The sequence below is a fragment of the Ailuropoda melanoleuca genome, chromosome 11 (assembly GCF_002007445.2).
Source record: "Ailuropoda melanoleuca isolate Jingjing chromosome 11, ASM200744v2, whole genome shotgun sequence".
NCBI classification, from domain to species: domain Eukaryota; kingdom Metazoa; phylum Chordata; class Mammalia; order Carnivora; family Ursidae; genus Ailuropoda; species Ailuropoda melanoleuca.
In genome coordinates, this window is record NC_048228.1 from 69,392,740 (window position 1) to 69,413,882 (window position 21,143).

At 47.9% G+C, this 21,143-nt stretch overlaps 1 protein-coding gene across 5 annotated transcripts in view; it reads left to right on the plus strand.

The window, feature by feature from the left end:
* LNX1 (ligand of numb-protein X 1) overlaps positions 1-21,143 on the plus strand; it is a 383,575-nt gene that overhangs the window by 280,531 nt on the left and 81,901 nt on the right. For 4 of the 5 annotated variants that reach the window (XM_034671796.1, XM_034671797.1, XM_034671799.1 and 1 more), the window contains one exon: positions 2,387-2,872. In XM_034671796.1, the coding sequence (XP_034527687.1) occupies positions 2,481-2,872 (392 nt within the window). In that variant the 5' untranslated portion in view covers positions 2,387-2,480. Of the gene's footprint in view, positions 1-2,386; positions 2,873-10,741; positions 11,845-21,143 lie in introns of those variants that run through there. The other variant, XM_002919401.4, reaches the window with a different exon arrangement.

Genomic DNA, 21,143 nt, shown 5'->3' on the forward strand with positions numbered 1-21,143 from the left:
ATATATATATAATTAAGTAAAAATACTATTAAAACAAAGCAAAAAAGACCGGTTATAAGAATTATAGCTTTCATTTCCTAGGTCGATTAGGCTAGATGGGAGACCAAATGAATTCAGTAACAAATACATGTAGAAATAGTAGCTGATATTGACGGAGTACTTACTATATTCCAGGTACAACTGTTTGAGCTTTAGGCCTCATATCTCATTTCATCCTCACAGCAATCCTAGGAGGCAGGCTGCTGTTATTCTCCTTTTACAGACATGGGTTAAATCTCTGGCCCTCAGCGGCGGTGGGATTCGAACCCAGGCAGCGCAGCCCCAGAGCCCACATAACCACTAAGTGACTGACTGAGTGGATGAAGTACATACGGAAGAAAGTGTTCTCTCACCCCACTAAACATACAGCACACTCAGCAGCTCTCATTTCTTCTCAGATGATTTAGTCGAAGGCTCTGTTGTCCTACATTTTCTGAGTTTTAGAGAGAGTTGGGAAGAAAGATAAGAGAAAGCCATTAGAGTATTAACTGTTTGTCTTCTTGTCCCGATCAGACGGAGCATTTTATTTTTTTTAAAAGATTTTATGTTTATTTGACAGAACGAGAGAGAGAGAGAGAGAGAGAGAGAAAACACGAGCAGGGGGAGTGGCAGGCAGAGGGAGAGGGAGAACAGACTCCCCGCTGAGCAGGGAGCTGGANATTTTTATGTTCTTGTGGAATGCCTAAAGTCTTTTTGTTTACTTTCCAAAAGGAAGGAAGTCGAGGGGGCAGTAGGTGAGGGAGGGGGCAGGATTCTTACTCCTCACAAAAGTCGACCCGGAGTCACCTAGTGCCTGCTTCTGTTTGCACTGGTCATGCGGGCTGCCAGTTACCTGTGCTCGCGCCTGCCTCCCCTGGACTGGGGACTCCACGAGAGCAAGGGCGTGTCCTTGAAAGCTCGCCTGAAGGTCACCACACCCAGCTTACTACCTAGCTCAGAGCTGGTGCTCAAAACATATCTATTGAATGATTCCAAGACACTTCTAGATATTTTTTAATAATATTTTTTATTATATTATGTTAGTCATCATACAGTACACCCCTAGTTTTTGATGTAAAGTTCCATATTCATTACTTGCATATAACACCCAGTGCACCATGCAAGACACTTCTAGATATTAATCAGGAATGTTAAAATCTCCATTATTTGGACTCCTATCGCAAAGGAAAACACATAGTGTGATAGTATTCGACTGGTTTGAAATATATATATAATTAAGTAAAAATACTATTAAAACAAAGCAAAAAAGACCGGTTATAAGAATTATAGCTTTCATTTCCTAGGTCGATTAGGCTAGATGGGAGACCAAATGAATTCAGTAACAAATACATGTAGAAATAGTAGCTGATATTGACGGAGTACTTACTATATTCCAGGTACAACTGTTTGAGCTTTAGGCCTCATATCTCATTTCATCCTCACAGCAATCCTAGGAGGCAGGCTGCTGTTATTCTCCTTTTACAGACATGGGTTAAATCTCTGGCCCTCAGCGGCGGTGGGATTCGAACCCAGGCAGCGCAGCCCCAGAGCCCACATAACCACTAAGTGACTGACTGAGTGGATGAAGTACATACGGAAGAAAGTGTTCTCTCACCCCACTAAACATACAGCACACTCAGCAGCTCTCATTTCTTCTCAGATGATTTAGTCGAAGGCTCTGTTGTCCTACATTTTCTGAGTTTTAGAGAAAGTTGGGAAGAAAGATAAGAGAAAGCCATTAGAGTATTAACTGTTTGTCTTCTTGTCCCGATCAGACGGAGCATTTTATTTTTTTTAAAAGATTTTATGTTTATTTGACAGAACGAGAGAGAGAAAGAGAGAGAGAGAGAGAGAGGGAAAACACGAGCAGGGGGAGTGGCAGGCAGAGGGAGAGGGAGAACAGACTCCCCGCTGAGCAGGGAGCTGGACACAGGGCTCGATCTCAGGACCCTGGGATCATGACTTGAGCCGAAGGCAGACGCTTAACTGACTAAGCCACCCAGGCGCCCTCTGACAGAGCATTTTATAAATCACCGGTCTAATTGAATTTTATTAACAATTTCTATTTCTGAGGCCATATTTCTTTTGAGTGACTCTAGGCATTTCCCAGATAGTACCCAATGGTTTTTCCCACCCCAATGTGAGGATGTTAAAGGTAAACATTACTGCCACTAGGATGGGTGGTAAACTGAGGCCTAAGGAGACAAGGCCCCTTTCCCAAGGTCATGTCAGTCACCAGAGTGGGCAGTGAGCCCTGGCCCAATGACAGCTCAGTTCCCTGCCCACTGGCCACAGAGTCTCACGTGCGCTGCAAGTGGAGTCTTCTGGGGCCGTGGAAAACAAGATGAGCTCTCTTGCTCTCTTTCAGGTCTGTGGGTGGCTCCTAGAAGATCTTGATTTTCTCCTGAGGACATCCTGTTTTCCTGGGTCAGTTCCCTGTCGGACCGGCTCCCCAGTTGACCATGAGCCAGCCAGACCCCGCCTGTCCCCCTGATCCCAGCCCTGCTCCCCTGTGTGTGGTATGCGGCCAAGCCCACTCCCCCGAGGAGAACCACTTCTACACCTACACCGAAGATGTGGACGATGAGCTCATATGCCACATCTGCTTGCAAGCTTTGCTGGACCCTCTGGACACGCCCTGCGGACACACGTACTGCACCCTGTGCCTCACCAGCTTCCTGGTGGAGAAGGACTTCTGCCCCGTGGACCGCAGGCCCGTGGTGCTGCAGCACTGCAAGAGGTCCAGCATCCTGGTCAACAAGCTGCTCAACAAGCTGCTGGTGACCTGCCCGTTCTCGGACTACTGCGCCGAGGTCCTGCAGCGCTGCGACCTGGAGCAGCACTTCCAGACAAGGTAGGGGCTCCTCGTGGGCCGGCCCCGTGCAGCCCTGTCCTCTCGGGGACAGCCGGGCTCGCCGGCCTCCCAGGGCCAGTGCTGTCCTCGGGGCCGGGCGCCCCGCGAGACGTCTTTCCTCTGCCTTCTTTGCAGCCGATGAAAGCATTCACCCGAAGGAATGACTTTCTCGCTGTGGTTCGGTGTGAGAACGCGGCACGCGACAGAGTTGTGGTATGTCGGTGTCGGGGGGAGAGGTTCATCTTTTGATGGTAACATAAAATTTGCCACTTTAACCATTTTTAAGAGGACAGTTGAGTGGCATTAAGTACATTCACCCTGTTGTGCAGCCATCACCACCGTCCTTTCTCCAGAACTTTCTTCATCTCCCGGGACCGAAACCATGCTTATTAAACCAAAACGCACCTTTCCCTCCTGTCTGGCCCCTGGTAAGCCCCACGCTACTTTCTGCCTCTGTCAATTGCTCTAGGAACCTAATGGAAGAGGAATCATACCATATTTGTCCTTTTGTGACTGGCTCATTTCATTACGTGTGCATTCTGAAATGCCAAAGATACTGGAAAGATCTGAGGAGCAGATTTCTCTGGGGCTCATGGCCCCCAAAAGATTTCCTGGTGGGCATTGTGTATCTTTTCACATCAGAAAATGATTATTAAAACCATTATTGTTAATGATTAATGATTAATCCATGATTATTAAAATGTCCTCTGTATGGGATTTGACAAAGCCCAACTCTTATTTGAGGAGATGCGAGGTATTGTCAACTAAGTTTTCAAGGGAGAAACTGTTGTCTTCTGGGAAGTTTTTGGCCGAGGTACACACGGGTGGCAGAGTGATGGTGTGACCACCTCCCTTGGTGGCCGGCATCACCCACTCCAACTGTCTGCCTCTTACGTCGTCGTCGTCTACTTACCCGGTCATGTTCCTGGGCTTTCCCGTGTGCACGGCCTCAGGGCAGCCCTGGATCTCATTTCGCATGAGGCACTCTCTTAGGGCATTAAGGCGCTGAAGAGAGGCTGAGCAATAATACCACACTTATTCGTAAGAGGAAACGTGGAAGCTAGTGTTTACCTTGGTTCCTGTCATGACAAGGGCAAGAGGTAAGTGCAGGTATTTTTTCTAAAGGTCACATACCTTAGGTTGTGAATCTAAGGCTTTGTTTTTTAGGACACGCAGGTTCTCTGACATAGAAGTTTGCATCCAGGGCAATGGCCGGGCCGGTAAAGCTTAGCACTTGTTTTCCATGCTAATTACATCCTTGAACTTGCTTTTTGCCCCCAGGAAATTGAGTGAAAGGCATCTAACTTGGGTTTTTGGGTTGCCTCTGACCCTCTGTTGCTGGCATCTAAACTAGGGTACCCCTCTTCTCACTGCCCAGAAGGAGGTGTGGCCAGAGGAGAAGGGGGTGAGGGAGGCTACTCGCAACCTTTGCAGGAAGTTTGGCCCCGCAGGGAGAGACACCGTCTGCAGGGAAGTAGGTCAGGGGCAGGTCAGAGTGAGGCAGATGCTGACAGTTGCTGGAACAGAGGGCCAAGGCCGGGGCCGCAGTGGCTAGGGCAGGCGGGGAGTGGTGGAGGACATAGGCCCTGGTAGAGCTCCCCGCCGCCCCACCCACCCCCGCATCACAGTCCATGCTCCCGGCAGCGCACCGTCATACAGTTCGGGGGCTGTACGAGTTTCCCATTGCTGCTGTAGCAAGTGAGTGCAACTCAGGGGCTTCAAACCACACAAATGCGTTATCTTACAGCTCAGAGGGTTAGAAGTCCAACATGGGGTGCACTGGACTGACATCAAGGGGCTGGGAGGGCTGATCCCCTCTGGTCCTGGGAGAGAATCCCCTTCCTTGCCTTGCCTAGTTTCTGGACGCTGCCTGCCTTCCCCGGCTTGTGGCCTCATTCCCCATCATCAAAGCCAGTCTCTCTGCCTGTCTGTCTCTGTCTCTCCCTCTCTTTCTCTCTCTCTCTTTTTTAAGATTTTATCCATTTTTATTATTTGAGAGAGAGAGCATGAGTGGGGTGAGTGGGAGAAACCGACTCCACAGCAAGCAGAGCAAGATGTGGGGCTCGATCCCGAGACTCCGAGATCATGACCTGAGCCGAAGACAGATGCCGACCAGCCAAGCCACTCAGGCACCCCTCTCTCTTTCTGTTTGTCTCTCTCTCTCTCTCAGCTCTGCTTCCATCATCACATCTCTCTCTGTGGCTCTGGCCTTCCTGCTGCCCACTTGGTGATTACATTGGACCCAGCTGGATAATCTACAATCGTTTCCTCATCTGAAGATCCTTAATTTAGTCACATCTGCGAAGTCCCTTTTGCCCTGTAAGGTGACATAACCACAGGCTCTTGGGATTAGGAGGTGGCTGTCTGTGGGGGCAAGTGTTGTTCTGCCTGTCACAGGAGCTCCGCAGGGGAGGGATAAGAGAAGGGAGAGCAAAGGAAAGAAATGGGGGGTGGTCTCTGGAGACAATGTGAACATAGCAGCTTCTCCTCACCTCATCAACCACTGAGTGGGATCAAGATTGTCCCAAAAACTAGGGGTAAGATGGCATATGGATTGGAGGGTGAGTTCTCCACGGAAGTGGGGCAGGAGAAGGGCCAGAAAGAAGCAGCTGGGTCCTCTGGGGTCTCCAGGGGAGAGAGGACACTGGCGCCCCTCAGCTGCCCAGAGTAGGAAGGTCATTCGCCTGCCCACACAGGCGATGTGGCCCACACACCTCAAGGAAGCCCAGGGAAAAGTCTGGACGAATCCTCAGCTGATAATGATATGCACAATGGAAAAACAACAGTGAGGAAAGAACCCAAAACTAATTGAAATCACCTCTTCACACTGAGACCTCAGAAGTTTTCACAGGCACTGTCAGCAGCTCCCTGCGGAGGGGAAAACTCCACGTAAGGGAGGTGTGGGCCTCGACACCCACTCTTGATCTGCCCCACACATCAGCCTCCTAAGTAGGTTGAAACCAACATCTCCAAAAATATGTTGTAGATATTAGTCATCAAATGCTTAATATACACTCCCTCCCCTCCCGCTCTGTGGGCGTTTGATTGGCAAGGATTCGAAACTTGGAGCTAATCCAGGACCTGACTCTGGAGCCCTGTTAGGTGTCGGGCCAGCAACGGGCCAGGGGTCCATCTCTTCCCCTATCCCTCAGAGCGGATATGAAGATTAAATCGTTACTACTCCAGAGTCCCTTTAACTGGGAGCCCCCAAGAGGTGACCAGGAAGCAAGTGTGTTCCTTACGTTTCCATAAGAGACCTCCAGGTCGGTGGCCGCACGCACCAGAGCGCGGTTACACATTGGTACTAGAAGATAGCTTTCTTTGTAAATTATGCATTTCAGTTTCAGTATTTAAAATGTAATGAGTTTTTAAAAAATATTATCTGGCTTGTGGCATTGGAATGAATATAAACTAGGCCGGCTCAGGGTCTATCTAGTAAGGAGACTTAACTACGATGCTGGTTGAAGATCTCTGTGTGACCAAGTGGGTCCACACACTCCCTTCCAGCAGATCCCAGTAGCCGAACAGTCCCGGCTTCACGGGGAACTGCAGGCTTCGGATTCTCCACCTGTAGAATGGGAACTTATTTCTGCTGGGCTCCTTGAATACGAAGCTCTTCAGCAATGAGGGGCACCTGGGTGTCTCAGTCAGTTAAACCTCTGCCTTCAGCTCAGGTCATGATCCCATGGTCCTGGGATCAAGCCCCGCATTGAGCCTCCCATGGGGCTCCCTGCTCGGGGGGAGTCTGCTTCTCCCTCTGCCCCTCCCCCCTGCTCGCACTCTCTTGATTTCTCCCTCTCTCTCAAATAAATTAAATCTTAAAGAGAGAAATGAATCACATTTTGAATGTTCTGGGAAAAGACGACATGGTAGAGAAATAGTTCCCCCCTCAGCCGAGGTCTCTGTTCATGACCTAGCCATAGGTCCACACTCATCCTAACCATTGACTCGAGCCAGAGACCCAGGCCGGCAGCATCACGTCTTTAAACAAACACTGCCTGTGTTCTCCAGAATTCATGTCGTTTGTAAACACTGCTGTAAACATTGTTATCCGGCCACTTGAGACTCTGAGTTGAATGTAAATCCTTCAGTGCCACATTTAGGACTGATTGTGGTTGTGCATGACTGGCTGGACCAGCAGTTCCTTGGACAAATGTTCCTGACGTCAGATGAGCGGGTTCCTCCGTGAGAATGTGCCTGAGCATGTGAGCTAATGTTTGGAATCTTCTGGCTACTTCCATTGGCCTCTGTCCTCTTAGATGCTAGTGGACTCCCATCGAACAGGTCTCCTGCAAAGAATTCCCACGAGGGTGACAGGCTCATGGAGTTGAGAGACAGACAGCCTTCCTAACCAAAGGACATTGCCAGGAGATGTGGCAGGGCTGGTGCCAGGGCTGGTGCCGGGGCCGGTCCAGCGCATCTCTCTTGACCCAGAGCAGGGAGGGGGTGTGTGGGAGGAAAGCCTTCACTTCCTTGATCCTCAGTGGGAGTTGTCTTAGGCTCACGACTACATCTTCCTTGTGTAATAGCATCATCCGTGTGTATATTTATCAAGGATCTATAATAGGCCCCACCCAGAATGAAAGAAAAATCTATACGCACCATGATTTCTGCCCCTGAGGAAATGACCTTTGAAGAGTGGAGAAGTTGAAATCACATGCACAGCGAATTGTTTCATAGGATAAGTCCCTTTGCCCTTCAGTTTCTAGCGTATGGAAGACAATAACTATGGGGGATAATAAAGCTGACCCTTAAGCTACTAGCAGGAATAGAGATCATTGTTCAGGGTTTTGAAAACAGCCCTGAATGAAAATGTGTATATAATTGGCCCAAGACACATCTGACTAAAGCCTCCTGGGGTTTGGTTTTGTTTTGTTTTGTTTTTTAAAGATTTTATTTATTTATTCGACAGAGATAGAGACAGCCAGCGAGAGAGGGAACACAAGCAGGGGGAGTGGGAGAGGAAGAAGCAGGCCCATAGCGGAGGAGCCTGATGTGGGGCTCGATCCCATAACGCCGGGATCACGCCCTGAGCCGAAGGCAGACGCCCAACCGCTGTGCCACCCAGGCGCCCGTTTTGTTTTTTAAATTAACTTTGCACCCCAAGTCCTGGGAGTTTCTTCTCCAAAGACCTGCCCCAGAACCTTTCTTGACCTTTACTTCCAGCAGGTGGCCCTTTCAGTAGTGTGTTCTGTACAACACAGACACAGTTACTGTCTGAAGTGCAGGGAGGATTCTGCTGCCGGAGGAAAGGTCTAGGCGAGCAGTGCCCTATGGAAAGATTGATAGGTTACAAGTCTTGTTGGTCACGTCAGCCAGTCTCCACATTTTCCCTATAACTGTGTTTTGACATACATTCTTCAAGTGACATTCCAATCCTGAACCCAACTTTTTCCTGGTTCCTACCTGGCTGGAGCTGCTCTTTGCACTCCCCTGGGCACGGAAGAAATGAGGCAGTTGTCCTGTCTTAACTTTCCGGGAGAATCACTGAGTTTCAATCATGCTCCAAGCAATTTGCTAAAGAAACAACATTCTCCGGGGCACTCACGCCCTGAAATCTTCCTTACCTTTTCCCTCTCTTCCTGGACATTTGTTATCCATCTGTATGAATGCTTGACCTTTGCCATGGCTCTTCCCTCCTTGGAAGTCCTGAAGACCTTTTGTTTTGTTTTGTTTTGCTAATTTGCCTCTGATCAAGGAAGATTGGTCTAAAAATTTGACTCTTGAACCAAGTTGAATTTTAGTTCCTTCAACAAGTATTTATTGAGCATCTACTGTGTTCTAGGCACTATGGTGAGGATACAGCACAGAACAAAATCAGGAGAGCTCCTGCCTGCAAGGAGTTCCCTGTTTAATGAAAAGACACAAGAAAACAGGAGGTCATAGGTGATATCTGAAATTACATTTATGGTTAGGAAGAACTTAGGCAAAAGGTACAAGGGTTAGGGTTAAGGCTATTTACTGGCAATATAGCTACAGAATATGACCATTTGAAGGTGGGATTCTGTCCCCAAGGGATTTTATTAGGATTACATCTGATGGCAGATATGAGAAAATTCAAATAATATTGGTTTAACTTTGCAAAAGTTTCATTTGTCTTATATAACAGAAAGTATGGGGGTAGGAAGTCCATGACTAGTATAATGTTATCATGATACCATTAGGAATCCAGGCCTTTCTGCTTTGCAGATTAGCTTTCATCCTCAATTTTTGTCTCCTCTTGCTTCCAAAATGGCTGCTCAAACTCCAGCATCACATCCAAGCTCCAGGCAGAAATAACCAGGTAGGAGGAACTCGCAGGAAAGGCAAACTGACAAATGTGCAAACTGAGACTTTTGCTTTAAAAAACTTTCTGGGGTGCCTCACCCAGTAATTTCTGCTTATACCTCTTTGGCCAGTATTGTGTTATATGGCCAGCCATCCGTGAGAGAGGCTAAAGCACATTACCCCCTCGAACTAAACCTAGGTTCTGTTAAAAGGAAGAAGAGAAGATCAGATCTTGCATAGGCAACCAGCAGTTTTTGCAGCCTCTAGCAAACAATATAAGCAGCAACAAAACATTCCTTCATTTTTATATTGTGTTCATATCCATCAATGAATTTTATGCAAGGGGGTAAAGGGCAAACATCCTTCTTTTGTCATCGAGACTTGGAGAAGCACTCTGACATGTCCAAGATTATCAGAAATACGATCTAGCACACCATGAAACCCACAGCCTTTTTTTAGACACTATGCTCTTCCTGAGCCATGATCTATCCAGCAGATCCTGGACACTTGAGAAGAGCATGTCCCAGGACTCCGTGAAACTCCATGTTCAGGAAAAGGCTGTAACATTTCATATCCCTAACAGTGCAGGAGGAAAGAAAAGAAGAGAATAACAAAGCGTCTTGGAGATAGGTGCTGAGCTGTCGGCTGGGCTCATTCACTGTTATGAGTGGTTATTATTATTAATAATAACAATTTTTATAACGACAGCTAACACTCATTGAGCCTTTTGCTCTTTATAGGCACCATCTCATTCCACCTTCCTACCAGCACTAGGAGTAGGCACTGTTATCATTGTCTTTCTTTTACAGAGGAAGAGACAGCGGTTCAGAGAGGTTAAACAACATGCCCAGTGTCACACAGTTAGTATGCGGCAGAACTAGGGTTCCAAGTCGTCTGTTTGACTCCAGCAGCCAAATACCAAACCTGACTTCCTTGGTGCTGCTATTTCATTTTACTTCCTTTTCACCAGCCTTGACTCACTCTTGCGTACCAGGCTTACAGGGAATGGAATTCAAATGAGAGCCTCAACAGAGCTATAAATGAATACGTGTCATGCTTTATCAAGATGGCTTATCTCTGACTGAAATTGCTGCAGTTAAACCCGTACATTCCAAGGTTCTACTGTGCTTACACTCTTCCAGCCCCGCCCCAGGAAAAAGCACGGCTCTGAGGCCAAATTCCTGTTTGCTACAGCTCACTGCGATTGGTCTCGCCTCGCGGACATCTCCCTGGTCTTCACCCTGGCCAGTCTAGTTTGCTGGAATCTCTTGGGTGCCATTAGTGGAGCTATCCCTTTAAGCCACTTCTGTTAGGATTGAGGCCTCGAGCCGCAAAGACCCAAATGGATTCTAGTCCTCTTTTTTTTTTTAAAAAAAGATCTTATTTATTTGTCAGAGAGAGCACAAGCAGGGGGAGCAGGACACAGATGGAGAAGCCAGCTCCCCGCTGAGCAAGGAACCTGATGTGGGACTTGATCCCAGGACCCTGGAATCATGACCTGTGCCGAAGGCAGTTGCTTAACCAACTGAGCCACCCGGGCATCCCAGATTCTAGTCCTCTTGAAGATGGGGTAGAAGGAGGGGAGTCCCAGGGGCTTCTGGGGGCATCACGGAGCAGAGTCATGCAAAGAAGTCCTAAAGGGCTAGAGTCACAGACCTGAAGGCTGGAAGTGCTGGGACCCAGTGGGTCAGGCATGAGGAGAGCTCCACTTCGGAGATGAGGTGGCTGAGGCTCGGGGATCACATGAAATGCCCGGCATCCTACAGCTGGTGCCAGAGCTTAGGTCAGCCACTCAGGGCAGGAAGAGGAACAGAGGGACTTCTCTCCTTGCCGAACCAGAGCCGGTACCTGGTTCGGGCAGAACGCTAGGTCTGTCTGTCCAGGCTCTCTGCTAGTCTCAAAGAGAGCGACACAGCCTAATCTCGTAAAGGACCAGCTGTCCAAATAAGTAGAGAAGCTGTCACTTCTCCACAGCCACCCGCGTAGTCAGGACAGGGATAGGTAAAACACCCTAAAGGCATGTTCTAAATATACACTCAGACGCGGAGCTGGTTCATGGTGAACCCTCCTCTGTCGCAATCTCTGGAGACTCACTTCGAGCTCCGATCTCCAGGCTGTGTTCCAAGGGTGCTGCTTTCTTACAGTGTCTTCCTCTAGCAAGCTGGGGAACAGCGTTTGGTGGTTTGCCTGTCCGCACTGTGGGGTCTGAATGTGCCATGCCCGTGCCCTCTCCCCACGCAGCTCAGCCTCCAGCCCATCTGCTCCCGGCCGGTGATGTCAATGTACCAGCTGCTTCCCAAGAACCAGTCGGCATCCTGCAGGAGGGGCAGGTCCCTTCCTGGGCATCAGCCTGCCTGCTCTCAGCCCGAGCCCTCTTGCCGACCATGGTGGGTCACTCCGGTCTGTCTCCCCACCCGAGAAGTGGAGGGCAGGACCCTCTTCCAGGCCTGTGATTTATCAGCGTGGCTCCACCCCAGGGCTCCCCATCAGATGCCTTCTATCGGCTGATGGTGGGGCTGTGGCCAGGTTTGCTTCAGGGAACTGAGCTGGGCTGGGCCCCAGCAGCTCACAGAGAGAAGGTGGCTAGGAAGAAAGCAGCCTCCTGGTCGGAAAATGAAGGCACTTCTGCTGCTGGTCCTGCCTTGGCTCAGCCCTGCCAACTACATTGACAATGTGGGCAACCTGCACTTCCTGTACTCAGAACTGTGAGTCCCGCGAGAACGCTGCCTGCTGTGTTTGTGTGTCGGGTGTGTTGGGGGTGGAACCAGAGTCCGTTCCCTGGCTGGTGTGTCTGTTTAGAGGAATCAATCCCATGCACTCGACAAAGCACCCAGCCAGCCAGCATGCTTAGGTCTGCGACTTAAGAAAAACAACAACAAAAAAAAAACCATAAAAAACACCATCTTACGGGTGCCCTGCTTCCCAGCGAGGCATTTTCTTCCTGCTTCTGTGCCAACGCTGCCTCTTTTTTTTTTTTTTGTACTCTACTTTTTCACAATAGATGTGTCTTCTCTTCCTTCCATAAATAGAACCAACGAGCAATTAAGACCCGAGCTTGCAGACACAGATCTGCAGCCCCTGTCAGGCGTTTCTAGTTGGGAGAAGATAACTCCCTTTATTGAGACACCCATGTTTCGTGCCTGAGAACACATACACCATCAGCACAGCACAGAGATCACCCTGTGTGTAAAAAAATGTACGTCCGCTGGTGTTTGGGGTGTGATCATTTTTAAACGCATGGCGAGTGGAGAGAACCGTGCAGCGAGCCCCCACATCCCATCACCTCAGTCTCACCACCATGGCTTTGCTACATTTGCTTCATGTATTTTATTCAGGTGGTTTGGAGTAAATTGCAGTCATGACATTTCGCCCCTAAATGCTTCACCGTGCATCTCTAAAAAAAATAAAGACATTTTCCTACATCACCTGTGTCCATTTTACAAAAGGAAATAACTCACACACTTGAACTCTACAGCGATAGTTTTCTGGCTCTGTTTGTTAGTAAGCTTGCAAAGGGTATCGCGGGTGAATGTGAATAGCTTCTGGCAAACAGAGGAAAAAGTGCTGAGGTGTGGGTGCTGAGGTGTTGGAGGCATTTACAAAAGCGTATTCCTCCTCCTAAACTTTCGGGTGGGAAACATCGCAAGGGCTGGCTTATGTGCAAATTCCAGTCGCTGGGCAAGTGAGAAGGGTTCTAAATAGACTTCATAGAGTCCAGACTAGAAAAACTCAGTGGGTCATAGATAGAGGTAACCCCCCAAACGTGCGGTGATAACCAGGGTGTCTTTTATAATCAGCCAGACCAGCCAATTTGTATAGCACAGTAGATGCTCGATAAATTCTTGATCAACGGAAGAGAGAACAAATGACCTAGGTCCTTGGAGGCAGACGATTCCTTTTGAGAGCCTGCATTTCAGGATGAGCTGGTCCCACCTTTTTGGAATGTAACCCCAGACCTTCTCAGATAAGAAGGTTCAAAGGGGACGTATCTGGCTTAAGACTGACTGGTGAGCATCTCTGGGGTAATAATGGCATATGGAAGCTTTTCCAGGAAAATATACAAGGGCAGAGCTGCTGGGGATTGTGGCACGTCTCCTCCTTCTCCTTTGATGGGGTCTCTGAAATCTGGTGCCAAAGCAGTCCTCCTCCGTACCCTCGCCCCCACCTGCTGTCCTTGTTGGTTGCCGCGCTCTTTCCTAGGGCTGCTGTAACAGTGACCATATATAGTTGGTAAGTTCAAACAACAATCTCTTCCCTCATGGTTCTGGAGGCCAGGGTCTTGAAGTCAAGGTGTGGGCAGGGCCACACTCCCCAGGAAGGCTGTCGGAGAGAATCCTCCCTTGCCTCCACCAGTTCCTGGTGGCTCCAGGCGCGTCTTGGCTCCTGGCCGCCTTGCTCCAATCTCTGCTTTTGTCGCCATGTGACCTCTCACTTGTGTCCTTTCCAATTCTCTGTCTTTTCCTCTTCTTATAAGGACACTTGGCATTGGATTTAGGGCCCACCTGCATCATCCAGGATGATCTCCTCTTGAGATCTTTAAGTGTTTACGTCTTTTTCTCAATAAGGTCACATTCACAAGTTCCAGCTGGACATCTTTTTGGAGGGACCTCCGCTCAACCCACTGCAGGTGCTCCTGAGGAGCCTAAGTTACTCTCAGTTTTACAGCCTAATTAAAGCAAGTCTCTTCACACTGGCTTATCAGTTTTCTTTTCTACAAGCACATGAACCAAGGCAACTTTTGAGTAAGGGGACACAAACAGGCCCTTCTTTCCAAAATGTGAAACAATCCAAGAAGCCTAATGCCAGGAAATTGCCAGGATGGCATTCCCAGACTAATTTGCCAGAACTCTCTGGAAGCTTCCAAGCACTGGGCATGATTGATGAGAGAATTCCGTGTAGCTATCACCTGAGGCTACCAGTGTGATAATGAACTAATGAGCAAATTAATGACACATTTCAGGTACTGTGGCGGTGCTTTGAGCAGTAGAGGCAATAAAAAATTTGGTATGGTACCCACCGTCAAGAACCTGACAATCCAATTGAGAAGATGAAATTTATACACCTCAGAAATATTAACGAGCCAAGGCGTAAGGGGATACCTCTTTAAAAAGTAGGGTAGGCAGTAAGTTGAGAGAAGGTAGAGTTTGCCCATTTCCATGAAATTGGTCAGGGAATATTTCTAGGGAAATTGGGGGTGTGAGCTGGATTTTGAAGTCATTAGGGCAAGGCAGAATCATGATGGGAAGAGAAAGCACTTCAGACAGGGTGAAGGGCACTCATAGAGGTTGCAAGGTGGCTGTGGTTGTCACCAAAGCTTTGAGAAATGACAATGGAGAGCAGTAAATGGAACTGCTGGGACCCTTCACCGTTCTTGGAAGCTAGGGCCATGGGATGGTGGCTGCGTGTTCCTGAGATGAAGAGACACTTCTCTCACTACCATAGGCCACTGGGATCTCGAAGGCAGGCAGAGCTGGGTGGAATCACTGGAAAGCACTGGGAAGCCACACTTCCTCCTGCCCCCCTCATCTGAGCTTTGGCGTCTTGGTCTTGGGTGGGTCTGACCTGTGTCTACCATGCTTCCAGCTGCAGAGACCCTCCTGGATTTTCCTTCCTCTCTAAGGCAAAGGCTCTCTCAGTCTGAGTCCTGTTCCCTCAGAGCCAGCTGGGAAACTGGAATCAGTCCTGTAAATAGTGTCAGTTATAGCATGTGGCCCTGGGGGCCGCAAATTCAAATGCCTACAGGAACGGGGCAGGAGATATTTCGGAATGTGAATCATTCAGGTGTAAGACAAAAGGAAGTGGTGAGGACTCTGAATAACTGCAGTGTGTGTGTGTGCGTGTGTGTGCATGTGTAATTCAAATGGTTTTAGACATTATAATTTAATATATATTGTATAAGTGTATGATACATATTATACAATTATATAAGTTATATGATATTATATGTATATAAGATATCATATATATAATAGTATAATGTCTAAAAGCATTCAGATTCATTTTAAAACAAAACAAAAACACTTTGTCCAATCCAGCAGATCACTTCTGCCTGCCCAGTTTGGCCTTCAGACTCAACAGTTTATGACCCTGGGCAGCTCCATCTTTAAACATGTCTGTCCATGGTCACCTATTGCCTCGATGCAGAGGACAGTGAATTCCAGAAGCAGCCTAAAACCAGAGCATTTGATGTGGAACCCCAGTCTGTAGGTTAGAGGCAGGATATCTAGGATTGCTCTCAGGGCCTGCAAAGAGCACCCCATGACCATAAAGGGCCAGGCTCTCTTCCCCCATGTGCCCTCACCCCCCACCCTTCCACAAACTCTCTGAAATTCCTAGACCCCAAAGCAAATGTAGGAAATGGATTCTCAGTCTCATAGACACGAGTGTGGTTATGGCCTTCTCGTCCTTCTGGGCCGATTTGCCACCCTACACATGAGGAGACATATAGGTGAACTCTTTAGAGCAGCCTGGGTTCTGAGGACCACTCAGGTGAGAACTGAGGGCTGGGTTTGTATTTTTCAATGCAGATATTTGGGCTCTAAAACCTGCTAAAACAAAAATATTCGGCAGGGGGCATGGTTTCATGCTCCAGCTCCCCAGGTGACCCTTAGGAGCCCTGCGGTAAGAGAGCTCTCAGCCCCAGCTCGCACCGCAGCTCGCCCGGACTTCCCCGGAGGAGAACCAGCGCTCCGCTCTCCGGGTCTGCTCTGTGCCGTCAGCGGCTTTCCCGTCTGCCTCCTCTACCTGGTGAGTCCTGAGGGAGAGCTTGAGAGATGTTCATTTCGGCACCCCCAGCTTCTGCATATTTCACGCTTCGATTAAACTGAGCGACGTGAATTTGGCTCCTATCTTGGCCAAATGCTGCATCTTGCAAGGTCTGATAAAGACGATCCTAGTTTGGCTTCTGTGGAAGGGAGCATTGATCTTGATTCTAATGATGCAAGCTAGCCTCATCTCTGGTGTTGCAGAAAGCAATGGCCTTGATCTGTGTGGCTTTGGTAATGTCTCTTTATGTACTTTGTTTTGCAAGAATGCCAGGGAAAAACCTTAGAGTCTGATGGCTGGTGAGATGCGTTTTATCGTACGCACCCAACTCTCAAGAGTCATGTACAGAAAACTGCAGAGTTTTGTCCTCTTTCCCCACCCTTACCGTTTCTAGCTGCTGTCACACTCCGGTACTTCTCGCTTCCACGTCGTGCACTGCCAGAGGCTGCGTTCATGCCCATGGTGGAAGTGCGAATGCATCCCGAGTCCCACTTCTCAAAGTAGGCAACTGCCCTTTGTTTTAGAGCTGCAGGTAGCCGGAAGCCAGGGAGGCATGGTCACCGCACGGTGGCCAGTCCCCCAAGCTGGTGCTGCTGTCATTAGTGTGACTTCTCGGGAAGTCAGGAAACGGTTATCGTTACAGGCTGTGGCCAAATATTTTTGGTTTGTAAGTGGCCTATCTGTGAACTGTGTTCGTGCCAGTATCTGGAGGAAGAAACTCCACTCTGACCCCTGTAGAAACAGCAGTTCCAAGCAGGGAAGGTTTATTCCCCTGGAATTCTGTGCGTGGGGAAATTAAGATGAGTGACTCCGATTTCATAACTTGATCCACTGAAGGCTGTGGACAGATGAGCCTCCTGGAGAAGCTGCCAAGAGCAGCAGGAGTTCTGTGGCAGCCTTGTGTGTGTCCTCCCTGGGAGGTGGGGTAGGGCCTAGGCTTCAGAGACACAGAACACCCACCGAGTGTCTTAGGTCCAAGGACTCCAACCACCCACCATCTCCCTAGCAGAACTTTCTCCAGCCAACCTGCAAAACACACTTTCTGACAAACTGCACCATCTTCCTGAAGCAAAAACATTTGCTTTGGGGCTTACAGGTCAAAGAGTGTCTTAAATCACACCTAGCTGGGCATTCAGGGCACTCAAGTGAGGATGGCTTGCCTTCATCTTACGTGGCCGGTCATTGGGGCCTGGTCCAGCTTTTCAAGTTCCCTTGTCCCAGGTCAAGGCTCTGCAGCAGCTCTGGCCTTAGTAAGTTCTCTGCTCCCTGCGGACTTCAAATAGACGTGGGCTGGGGGTGGGAGAGCATGCTCTTCAAAAGCTTCGTACCACGTGGAGCTCGGCATGAGGGCCGTCTAGGTGGTTTCGGTTGGGCTCTTTCTGGCATGAAGGAGGAGGGGACGGAGCACAGTGGGATTCCCTCAGCTGCCATTTCCTCTGCACTTCACTGTGTTAAGTACTCCCGACACTTTCCAAGTTTAAACCAACGGGGTGAGCTTTATGGATTTGCCAGTAAACACTTTCCAAGTTGGGTCTCCAAGAATTTGCTTCTTTCTCATCAAAACGGAAAAGAAAAAAAATTGCTGACCTCTGGATTTTTCTTGTTCTATGTTTTGAGAATCTGAAGTCAAGTTTGGATTAGACCCGGAAGGAAGGATGTAGAGTTTACAGAGGAAATGGGGTGAGGTGGAGAAATCCTTTTCCAACAGAGAGGAACAGGGTCCAATCTGGGGGACCAGAGCCAGGGCCCATTCGGGTTCAGTGACTCTCTTAATGTCTTTCGAACCATTGCCGTTTAGCACATGTTTAATAGAGCATTTTTCCTTAAATCTACAAACGTGTATATTTGGAAGGAAATTGAAGCTGCATGTTCCTGGTTCATTTATACTTAACTCATCAAAATGTTGCTTTGCAATCATTCTTTGATGTCCAAATTTCACAGGGATCCAACTTAACGGTCTTATTTTTTTTTTTTCCACTGAGAATCAGTAAGTTCTCTTTTGCGAGCAGTAAAGCAACTCCAGTCCCAAACCGTTCACTTTCAGGTGTAAAATGCAAACTCTGGGAGTGTCAAGATCCCACTCAAATGCTTGGCCGATTGTGTTTGCCTTTCTTTGGGTCACCTGACTCAGTCAGGTGCATGACCAACAGAGTGAGGATTTCTTTCACGGCAGGACTCCCTCACCGGTTGCTTCATGTTTGCTTGACTTTATTTTCTTTTTAACTTCTTATAATGAAAACCTCAATGCAAAAGTAGAAAAGTATCATAAATCCCCACGTACCCTATCCCCCACCTTAAATAACAATTCGTTGGTCTCTTGTTTCATCTAGATCTTTGAATTGTTTTGAAGCAAATCTCAAACACCATATTTGATTGGTAGACCTTTTAGTATTTATCTCTACAGGGTAAGGAGTCTTAACCATAACACTAATATCACACCAGAAACAATTAACTGTAATTCCTTAATATCAAATGTCTATTCAGCTCACATTTTCCCCATTTGTCTATCCTACAGGTTGCTTGAATCAGCTAAATAAGGTCTACACTTTGCAATTAGTTGCCATATCTCTTAATTACACCCTCCCTTCCCCTCTATCAATGCAATAAAGGAGTTATTGAGGTAAATTTTGAGGAATATAGTTTTGGCAAACTCCAAATACTAGGCCAGTAGCTTGAAAAAGAGAAAAAGTAATTATATTAATTTACTACCAAGTTGAGGGAAATGTAAAGGCAAGATCTTCAAAGCAATCTTATGAATTTAACTAGAATGAGTGGGTTTTTGTTTTTGTTTTGTTTTTGTTTTGTTTCTTAGTTGGTTTTTGGGGGTTTTTTTGTTCTGTTTTGTTTTGTTTTGTTTTTTTGTTTTTGTTTTTTTTTTTTGCCATCCAGAGCTTCGAGGGGAACTTAGAGAATGCGGGAGTATGTTCTCCTGAGGGTGATAGTCTTCCAACTCTTTGGTCACAGACTTGTATCAATAAGGAAATCGGTCCATATGTCTATCCAGTCTATAGCTATCTGCTTACACCTGTATTACTATATTCTACCCACCAGAAAACCTAGCATCTAGCACAAATACTGGTAAAGGATGAAGTCTGTGTAAGAGTTCTGTTACATCCTCCCCACATTCCTATGGGTGTCTGCACTTAGGAGACCACCACAGAGTTACGGGCTCTCAGGACTCATCTTGCATTAGAACACCACCCCTTCAAAGTAAACAGTAAATTTCCCATTGCCTGCCTGTGGGATTGGCCTTGGAAAGAATAGGGCAGGAAATGGCCCATTTTTGTAGGCCAACGAAAACTTGTGGGCCAGAGAACCAGACATCTTTTCTTAGTCACTTTTCCCTTTTTTTGGACCATCACTTCTTCATGTGGCTCATGTGGACCCTACTGTCCCAGCTTCCTCTACTCTCAACCATACCTGTTTTCATAAACCTCCCTCACCCCCACCCCACCACCAAGAGCGGGGCTGGGGAGGGACCAGGGTTGTGAAACCTGAAGGATTTAGAGTTGGAGGAGTCTTCTTTTTAAGATGCAATCATGAATTCATACTTGCTAGGTCCCCAGGCAAGTCCTTGGAAGGCTCCTGCATGCCTTGAGATGTAATCATCAGTCTTACGGTAACCCCCTCCTGTGTGAGCAATGACCTACAGCCTGTGTCCCCCCACCTGCCCCCCCACTTTTTTATTTCCATATAGAGCCAGCCCTGGGAATTCTGGTGCCGGCTTTTGTGTTTAACTCTTGCATATCCAGAGCTAAGAAGCGTTTTCCCTAATGCTCCGTGGGCCAAGGAGGTACCTGTGGCCCCTTCTCCATCCTCTTCATTAGCATTTCTACCTAGAGTAAGAGAAGGAGAAGCCAGGGCTCCAAGACAATGACTAAGTCCCTTTGTCATCCTGAGGACCGTAATCAAATGGCCCACCAAATGGCCCACCACCGTGAAGGTTGGTGGTGAGAGAAATTGGTGACTAAAGGCACGTGCTCTGGAGTCAGACTGACTCAGGTTCCTATTTGGTCTCTGCCAGCTGGGCAACCTTGGGCAAGTTACTTAGCCTCTCTGAGCTTTTCTTCTCTATAAATGGGGATAACAACACCTACCTCACGGGTTGTGATAAGTACTGAAGGAGATTATGTAAAGCACGTAATACAGTTCCCGGTACCTGGCAAGCCATTTAAGTATAGATTTTAGGGGCGCCTGGGTGGCATAGTGGTTAAGCGTCTGCCTTCGGCTCAGGGCGTGATCCCGGTGTTATGGGATCGAGTCCCACATCAGGCTCCCCTGCTATGAGCCTGCTTCTTCCTCTCCCACTCCCCCTGCTTGTGTTCCCTCTCTCGCTGGCTGTCTCTCTCTCTGTCGAATAAATAAAAATGAAATCTTTAAAAAAAAAAAAGTATAGATTTTAATAATAGTAGTAGCTACAAAAACATACTTCATCAATTTTAAATCATTACTATCTCTGAGATCAGGCTGTATCTTATCAATGACACTGTACAAGGTTAATGGGCAGGATTTTGCTTTCTTGATAACCTGTAAAATAATGGGACATCCTACAATAGATGGAAGTCTTTGTCGTGAAATTTGACCATAAAGCTCCATCCACAATGAGCACAGATGGGCTGAAATCAAGAAAAGTGGATTGCTGGATCTGTACAGACGCTTTTTTTTTTCTTTCCTCCCTCACTGAAGAGGCTGGTAAGTGGCTGAGCTGAGAGAGGGTGTCCAGTGTCTCAAGGTGAAGCCGAAGGAGCACGGAGCCATCGGTGGGTGGGCAAGAGCCACTCTTTCCATGTGGCTCCACTCCCATGGGTGGGTCCCTTACCACAGTCCCTTCTCTCCCCGGAGTCTCCCTCAGCCACTTAGCTCTCTTCCTTGTTACCTTGACACTGAAGCTCCTACTTCCTCTTTCCTGTCCCCCTTCCCCAGTGTGAAGAGGAAGGCCCGATCCAGCATATTATTTGGCTGGTGGAGTCTGTGGCCCAGAACCATCCTTTTTTGAGCCAAACAAGGCCTTGGAGATGATCTGGTCCAATATTCCCATTTATATAGAAGAACTGAGGCACAGTAATATGCCCGAATGACTCAGCCCTGTCAGCAACGAACCATGTGACCTCAAACACGTCATAACAGTTTGGGGGAAAAAATAATGGGTTCATTATTTTAATCTAGCCTCAGGCAAGCATAAAGCTGTAGCTAGTTATTAAAATTTTAAACTGCTTCGGGCAAAGCAATGGCCTAGATG